The sequence below is a fragment of the Akebia trifoliata genome, chromosome 3 (assembly GCF_017979445.1).
Source record: "Akebia trifoliata isolate Shusen 1 chromosome 3, ASM1797944v1, whole genome shotgun sequence".
Taxonomy (NCBI): domain Eukaryota; kingdom Viridiplantae; phylum Streptophyta; class Magnoliopsida; order Ranunculales; family Lardizabalaceae; genus Akebia; species Akebia trifoliata.
The window spans coordinates 8,738,316-8,747,503 of NC_141377.1; the positions used below are offsets into that span (position 1 = coordinate 8,738,316).

General features: G+C 33.9%; 1 protein-coding gene across 1 annotated transcript; it reads right to left on the reverse strand.

Annotated features, from left to right (window-relative positions):
- Window positions 1-283: 283 nt before the first annotated feature.
- LOC147405896 (UDP-glycosyltransferase 83A1-like) lies at window positions 284-5,955 on the reverse strand. Its single transcript, XM_086433778.1, has 2 exons — window positions 5,401-5,955; window positions 284-1,277 (listed from the first exon to the last, which is right to left on the reverse strand). The coding sequence occupies exons 1-2, from the start codon at window positions 5,882-5,884 to the stop codon at window positions 394-396; spliced, it is 1,368 nt and encodes a 455-aa protein (XP_086289904.1). The 5' UTR covers window positions 5,885-5,955; the 3' UTR covers window positions 284-393.
- Between the last annotated feature and the right edge of the window lie 3,233 nt (window positions 5,956-9,188).

A 9,188-nucleotide genomic window follows, 5' to 3' on the forward strand; every position in this document is an offset into this window, starting at 1 on the left:
GTACCATTCCCATAGGTATTGGAACCAGGACTCATCCGATAAGTATTGGATCTAACCCTTTTTGGATCTGATTTTATTAGATCACAATATTAAGATCCAATCCAACAAGATATTGGATCAAAACCTTATCAGATTGGATCCTTATTGAAATCCTAAACATTGATTCAGATCCAAAGTTATCGGATTGAAGCAAATCAAATTTCGGGTTTGATCCAATCCATTGCCGGCCGTAAAAAATTCTAACAAGGTTTTTATTTCTTAAGATTAGCCTTACCCACAACAGTAATGATAACTTAAATTTTTAATAGTTGCTTTATTTTACGGATACAAATTTTCTACTTCCCCAGATGGTCTAATCTTGGTCATCTCCTTCCCTCTTATTGGATGAAATATCTAACACTTTCCCTTCACAACTTCAATGAAATTGTTTAAATTCTTCGTAGAAGACCCACCTTTACTTACATTCTTCATTGCCATTTCCTTCATCTCCAAAGCTCTTGCTCTTATCTTCTCATCAGAAAGCAAATCTTTAACCTTCTTATTAATTTCTTCCTTTGAAATAATTCCATTCTCTTCATGGTTCAACTTCAATCCAACCTTCCAAACATCAGAAATGTAACTTTGGTTATAGAATTGGTCAGCAAAGTAAGGCCAGCAAAGGAAAGGAACTCCCATGCTTAACCCTTCCATAGTCGAATTCCAACCACAATGAGTCAAGAAGCAAGCAATGGAAGAATGGCCTAAGACCTGTTGTTGTGGTGCCCACGCCACCATTCTTCCACGTGTACTCACTCTTGCTTGAAAACCATTTGGATATGTTATTGCTGGACCATCAGTGAGGTCTGGCCGCACAACCCACAAGAAAGGTTGGCCAGTAAGCTCAAGCCCGAGTGCCAACTCATGGAATTGATGTTGATTAAAGACAGTGAAGCTTCCAAAAGCAATATAGATGACAGAACAGGGAGCTTGTTCATCAAGCCAATGCAGGCAAGTCGAATCTTCGGGCCAAAAGCTTCCCCGAATTTGGTCTGGATAGCATTGTAACGGGCCAATTGGAACAAGGTTTGGACTCAGTTGGAAAGCTGGCTGTTCAATCTCGTAGAATGAGTTGCATAGAAACCAATCAGCATCTTTGATTGCTTCAGTGTATGACCATACGAATCGAAATATCGTTTGTTGCACCGTCTGGTCACCCATGGAGCTCCATACTAAGTGGGTTGTGCTCATGGGAGGCATGGTGGGAGATAGGTGGATCATTTGGTGATTTATGGGAGTTCCTGCAATAAGTTTAATTAATTAGTTTTATCCTACTGAAATCAAGGAATTTGGAGTTCATGCTCAATTAATAGTAAAATATTTCTAATTAACTAACTATAAATTCCCAAATTTTAAATGTAAATCCAACCGTGAAAAGTTGTCTTGTTTAGTTCTCTTTTAGATTTCATTAATTTTTTTGGCTTACCGTGTTTTTTAGTGTTATAAGGCCATGCGGTCCATGACGTGGAATGCATCTTCCACATATACATAATCGTGGATTGTTTTTCCTTATGTAGAGAAGAAAAGTCGTGCTAGAGTGACTTTAAAATGTATTCAGATTCACATTTTGCTGAATTGGAGGTGGCACGAACCATAGATGCTTTCAAGATTTGATGAAAAGCATCCATGATTTTATACACGTCCATGTCAGCAAAGTATTAATTGATTTGTATTATTTGAGAAAAAAATATGGTTCTATCAAGGGTGGAGTTAAGATTTTATTGTAGTGGGGTCAAATTATAATTAATGATACAATTGAAAAGTTTGGATATGAATAGTCATATGTGATGAAGACATGAAAGGCGGAACTAGGATTTTATTGTATAGGGCCAAATTATAATTAATGGTACAGTTGAAAATTTTAAATATGAATGGTCATGTGTGATGATGACATGCAAGGGCAGAGTCAGGATTTTATTGTATGGAGCCAAATTATAATTAATGGTATAATTGAAAAGCTTGAATATGAATGGTCATGTGTCATATGACATGCAAGGGCGGAGCTAGGATTTTATTGTAGTGGGGCCAAATTATAATTTATGGTACAAATGAAAAGCTTGAATATGAATAATCATGTGTGATAATGACATGCAAGGGTGGAGCCAAGATTTTATTGTAGTGGGGCAAAATTCTAATTAACGGTACAATTGAAAAGCTTGAATATGAATAATTTTGATGAGAAATTCAAAGATTTTTTGTTGGAAGTTGAAGAAAAGACAATTTAGGTATTTTTCAATTAATCTATGAGAGAAAGCCCAATCAAGAGACAATGTCATTTTTAAAAATTGTAAGGTGGCTGGAGGGAAAATATTCGAGGGAGGTGATGGGGCAGGGGCAAATAAGGAGGGAGATGAGGGAGTGGAGGCAAATGAGGCATTATTTAGTTGAAAATACAAGGCTGTCTCAAAATTCTATAGGGGCAATTGCCCCCAAGAGCTCCTTACTAACTCCGCCCCTGGTTCTATGAACATTAAACATTAGTTGAATGAATTGGAGTAAAAAAATTTTAGTTAGTTTACTAATATTCAAGTTTTAAGAAAATTAAAGGTATCGATGGACCAGTCTTGGAATATGTATACCCATGGTGTCAATTTGTACCAAATTATCTGATATACCCAAAACCTGATTAGTTGATTTTTGGTCTACCAATAAGGATCTGATCATTGTTCAGGTCCGGTTATGGGTAACTATCTTCAGTACCCAATAAGAATCGGGTACCCGTCTAATAAATTTATAATATTTATAATAAAATTAGTTGTCTAATTAAATACTTACAAAAAGTTATCTTGAAGTAGATATAGTTGAACTAAAATTAAAATATAAAGAAAATGTGAAGTCTTTAATATTTACCTTTTCTTTGTGTGAATTTTCATTCATTTTTCATATTTTTATACAATTTCAAGAACAATTAAAGCATTCATATTATAATAATTTCTATGATTTTATTCTTAAAAGTTTGGATACATAAAAGTTCGGATACTCATATATTTATTCTCATTAAAAAAATACATTATCTATCTTAGTGGGTACTCGAGAAGTACCCATTGATATCAAGTATTTGTATGGTCAATTATGGTTCCAAGATTCTTATACCTAGAACTGAAATAGATAAGAATCAAAACGGAGATTTAATTTAGGTTCTACACATTGTTCCCATTAATTAATTAATGCAGTCAGACCGAGGTCTAAAGACTAAAGATGGGTTGGGTTGTGCTTACTAGGTTTCCTAAATATACTCATCTTCTATCAAATTAATCATAATTAATGCAGTGCAACAAGTCCAAGTGGGACCACGAATCTAGATAAGCGACTGATTCAAAATAATCCTAGAAGACCTACTCTTGAATAGACATTGAGATCTTCAAGATACATAGTAAATATGGACTTTCCGTTTTTAGGTCAAATTCCTTCATTTACTAAATCCTTTTAGACATTTATGATATTTTAGAAAAGTTTCATTTTTAGAATAAGTTTAATTATAGATGTCATAATCATTCACTGTTGATTCCCTCTTACTTCTAAGGAAAGTAGTATCTATGTTCATCCTTGTGTCATTTTTACTTTTTTAAAATAAAATTTTCTATTTTGATTATTTTCAGGTTTTTTTAGGAATAAGACTCTTTTATTTATATAGTGTTGGAACTCCAATATGGGGGAAAATCTTTTATTAGTAAAATTTATGCGTAAATTTTGAGAGTTTTCTCTTTATTTTTCAATTACTTAGTATTCTTTATGAATTACCAAGTTTTTTATACTCAAATATTGTTCAATATTCTTTTGAGAATCAATAAAGTAATTAGCAAATTGTCCTTCACCCTACATCAATAACTTTCCATTGCATTTCATAAAATTGTACATCATAAATAGGAGTTAATGAGCAGCCTTATGATTTTTCCTTTTCTTGATATAAAAGAAAGGATATCATATCATTCCAACCACGGCTAGGTTTTAGGCTGAATTTTAAGTGGTTCATGCAAGATCCGACCCAAGATTGACTCATGAACACCTTTTAAAAAATTTGGGCTAATATGTGTACCTCCAAAGCACATAAGGACCCATCACATGGGGTTGGTGTTCACCATATCACCTCAACATGAAGATGTATACAGTTTATATTTTGATATATGGACTTTATAATCTATTTCAATTACTCTACATGTGATCCGCTAGCTTCTATGGTTTTGGAACTTAGTATTTTAATTCGTTTTACCATTATACACTTATATACAAATTATTATCATATAAGACGGTTTAGAAAATATTTAGTCACAGAATCAAATTTTGATTTCAATAATTAATATTTAAATTATAAAGACTTGGGCTTTTATTTTCAGAATATCATTCGAATCATTTTGATTATCAAAAGGAGATAACTTGCTGAATGATTCACATTGAAAATTCCTCTCATTCTAAATAATTCTGAGATGAGTCTCATATGATATTTGAAACCATGTCCACGTCATGATCAGATATAGATATAGAGTTGAAAAATAAAATTTCATAAAGATAGAGAAAAGTTGTGAAAAACCCATTTCAAGGCAATATTCCTTTTAGTTCCGAAAATACAAAACTAATTCAGAATTAAAATATTACACTTAAAACAGGGAAATTTTCTATTTTGTAAAATAGTTAAATATTTCCCACCTTTAATTTTACTAAACGATTAAAAATTGCTTTATAAAACAGTAAGTAAAATATCTTAATTTAAAAAATAATTATTTACCATTCTTGGAATTAAAGTAAATAGTGAGCTGAAATGGGAATTTCACACTTCTCATCACATACTTTTGGTAAGGAAAATTCTATTAACACACCAATCCTCTTGAAAGTAACCATTATCATATAGATTGGTGTTTTATAAGTAAAATTGGGTGTGTTAACAAAAGCTCTCTTTTGGTAAATCAGACTTAGAAACAAGAGAGCTTGGATCTACCCACCTAACTATATGTAGATAATCATTTAAGGGAAATTACCATTTCGTACGTTGAATATGACAAAATTCTGATTTCGGTACATTATTAGTTTAATTTCAAAAACATGATTTCCATCAAGTCCATCATATTTATAATCAATGATCTCACTATTAAATTACCAGGGATCTCGCAGTTAAAAATGTTAAGGGTATTTGCCTTTTAACATTATCTACGATATCGCAGATTATAAAAGGGACGATCTCTCTTGTTGGAAAAGATGTTTTGGAAATTAAAATGAATAGTGTAAAAGAACCTGAATTTTGCAATACGTGCACATGTTTTTTAATTGTTCGAGGATTGGTGTGTTGATAGTAAAACCTGGTGTGCAAGTAGAATCTCTCTATTAAAAGAATTAAAAGGAAAAAAAAAAAAAAACTATAAGAATTCTTACCGTTAGAATCAATAATTCCCTTCTCAATGAGCTTTGGAATGTGTAGGTTCATTAGTCTCATCGCTGCTGAAGCGGGCCAAATGACTGCACAGGGGATTCCCATCTTCTTAGCAACTTTTACTGCCCAACCCATATTCTCATCAGCAATGATGCACGTGACCTTATCTTCGTTGGATTTATTCATCGTTCCTATCAATTCCTCGAGATGATCCGGCATGTATCTCAAGATAGAATCACAGAGGATCCCAAGCTGGTTTCGGTCTTCCTCTGGTCCCATTCCATCAGGGATTGAGATCAGATGGATCCGATTTTGTTTGTTGTACTTCTCTTCCCCTAAGGACGAGATGACACGTCTGTGATTGAACTCAGTGTTAACGAAGGTGATCTTGAAGCCATGTTCAGCTAAGCGGTGTGATAACTCCAGGAGGGGTGTTACATGGCCTTGAGCTGGAAATGATATAACCAGGGCATGTGGGTTACCCATGTATTTAAGTTTCTATAACTCATCTTCCTTCCCCAATCTACTCTTATAGCCAGGGCATTTGGGTTTGCTCCCTAAGTTTTTGTCTTCTTCACATCTCTTTCTATAGAAATGTGGTTACTTAACTGTTACGCATGTGACAAGGTGTTGGACGGTGCATACGGGCCCAAGTAGATTAGTCTCACTAAGGGTGGGGTTATTCTTGGGACACCAGTAAAAAAAAAAAAAAAAAACTATGGACCATAGTAAAGACATGATTGTATTTTTTAATACATAATTTATAAAATAAAATAAGTTCATTTTCTTAAAATTGTCCACTCTAACTTATAAAAGGGTTATTTTTTGAAGAGAAAATAATTGGTATTGAAATAACTAAATCAAAGGAAGCATATTATGAAATTGATAATTTAATATATTATATGTAAGGCTGTATGGCTTTGGAGGCGCTCCACACCCTAAGATATTTTTAAACTTGAAATTTCTACGTTCCTACTCCTACTCTCGCACCCGCAATCCTAATGAGTTAGGAAGAGCACACACTCATTCTTACTATATTATGACTCATTTAAACTCAGCTGAACTTGTTCTCCTAAAGAAAGATTTTGAAGGACGGTTCGACGCTCTGGTCAAGAAGCGTCAGACATGATGCTCACTGAGTTGACTTAGAAACTTGTAAGCCAACATAAAAATTCAGGCTCAGGAATTATGACTGTTGTATTTAATATATTTTTTGGAAAACGGTAAACAAATAAGTTTTAACACTAGGAAAAATTAAAATTATTTTTCATACGTTAAAAGTATTTAATATATCCTTTGTTGACTCAACTGAATGGAGATCGATATCGAGTGAAGTTTTAAAATATTGCCTCTAGCCACCCTAATACGAAGGTTTGGCTTTTGAGTTGTTTGGTGGACAAAGAAAAGACCAATTATTTAAATAATTTTGTTTTCTTAAATGGCTCATGAGTAATACTTTATTCAAAAAAACTATACAAAATGACAAACAAAACTACAAAAGGATCATTTAAGGTTGAAAACAACCCATGGAACCCTTAGGATCTCTAAAACTGCAGATAACAATATGTTCACTGGAAAAACTTTTTGATGGAAAACAGTAAATCATTGTAGTTGTACATTTTAAGTAATTAGTTAAATATTCATTAGTAATCTTAATTGAATGAGTCGTCATAATCTGACTACCCCACGTGGCAAACTCAATTGACTACCTGACGTGCCAAGCTCGGAAACCGTTGATCTGATGCTCCTCGGTATATGCATCTCCCTTGGGATACATTTTTTTAAATGAGGAAGTGCAATTGTGTTTACCGAGGAGCACAGATCTATGGTTCCGAACTTTTCACGTCAGGTTAGTCAATTGAGTTTGCCACGTGGGGTAATCAGATTATCACGACTCTAATTGAATAATGATTTTTTAACACCCCCTCTGACAACAAAATCTTTTTCTTATGTATCCCAAGGCAAATGATCTACGGTTCTATGATGGGTGCGTAGGAAGGGGTGGATTTAGAGTGTGGACAATGGTGGCACTTGCCCCACATAAGAATTTACAATCTAGTAAAGATTAATGAGCTATTGCAACCGATAAGAGTGGCGCATAAAGAAATCTGCCGCTATTACCCCCACAAAAAAAAAAAAAATTTACACTCTTAGTTGTCCCCCACAAAATCTTTTTTACTCTTACGCTGCCCCCCACCCAAAAAAATAAAAAAAAAATACTCTTAGTTGCCCCTACAATTTTCTTTTTTCTCTTACATTGCCCCCACATGGGAAAAATCCTGGCTCCACCCTTGGCGTAGGGGGCGTATGTCGGAGGGGGGTATCAGATTATTACGACTCATCCAAATTAAGACATTTCTAGCATTAAATGCTGAGACTTATAAAAACACAAGTTTCCTTGGGATCAATATGTATTTCCACGCTGATTTGCACAATTTGATTCATTACTCATTGACCGAACTCGATGGACATCTGGGTCAGGTCAAGTGTTCAAGCTTTAAAATATTTGAAGATTTGGCTTTCTGAGTGATTTGGTGGAGAAATCAAAGATGTATCATTTGTTCTTGTTAAGCAATATTTCCATTCAAATAACAACGGAGAAAAAATGACAAACAAATGGTTGAAAACAACCCATGGAGGACTCTTGACTTAAAACAAACAAATTTATGAGCAAAGACAAGCAAATGAGTTTGGGAAGTAGCAACCTCTTTTATCCCTGAATTCGCTTACTTTGATTCCCAGATAGACCAATTTGACTTCAAAGTCCTTGAAGTAATATTCCCTATATAAGTCCCTAATATCCCTCTTTAGTGGCTCATATATTTTCTCACTTTGGCTACAACCTACCTTCACCTGCTGGCTATAACAAAAAAATTGCAGGCTGGCTTGGCCTAGGCCCAGGCCCAGGCCCAATCCATCATCCATAAAAGTAAATTCAGGGGCATTTGGTTCGGATTGATAGATTCTGATTCCATATTCCGATTACGGATTATTAGGATTATGGGAATTGATTTTAAGATTCCAGAATCTCATTTGATTACAGGGTTTCTGACAATTGATATCAGAATCTAGAATCAGAATCTCGTTTGACTCGCCTTGTTTATACAGTTGGATGCAAAATAATATGTACTTAAAAGCACAAATGTCATCTTTGTGAAAAAAAAAAAAAAAAAAAGAAGGATCCTATCACATTTTTATCATTGCCGATTCCTATTTCTGATTATGAGATAATTATTTTCATAATACAAACTTCACATAATTTTGGATTCTTGAATCAGATTACAGCCGTGCTATACAATGAAAGAGGAATTGCCCATCATTCCACATGCTTCCATCTTTTTCATTTCCTTCAGCTATAAATTAGTTGTTATGTTTTTTTTTTCCTGATCGATAAGTTGGTGTTAGAGGGCCCCTCCCTTTTTATTAATTACTTCAATCTGAGATACCAAGAAGAATACCATGAAGCTCTTGAAGAATAAAAGAAACATCTTGTAGGTATCAAAATTTTAAATTGATCCCCATATCTTTCACAAATCACAAAAAAGTCCCAAGAAGTTATAAATGGGTCTCAAATTTAAATTGAGCTCATTAACCAGGAACGTGCCTCCTACAATTTGGATTTTGCATTTCACAGATAAATTCCTTGATCCAACAAATCTAAATGATCTACATTAACTATTGGACCCATACATTAATGATCCAAGATTCTACTACCATTAGGTGATTAGTCATCCTATTGAAAAATATTTCATTTTCAAGGAGAAAATCATGGATCTGACTTGTCAAGGGA

What these genes read in the sequence shown, in the direction of transcription:
- LOC147405896 (XM_086433778.1), bottom strand. Translation starts at nt 5,884, where the DNA reads ATGGGTAACCCACATGCCCTGGTTATATCATTTCCAGCTCAAGGCCAT. An exon ending in GGGAATTATTGATTCTAACG is followed by an intron (nt 1,278 to 5,400) that starts GTAAGAATTCTT and finishes AACTTATTGCAG; the next exon opens with GAACTCCCATAAATCACCAA.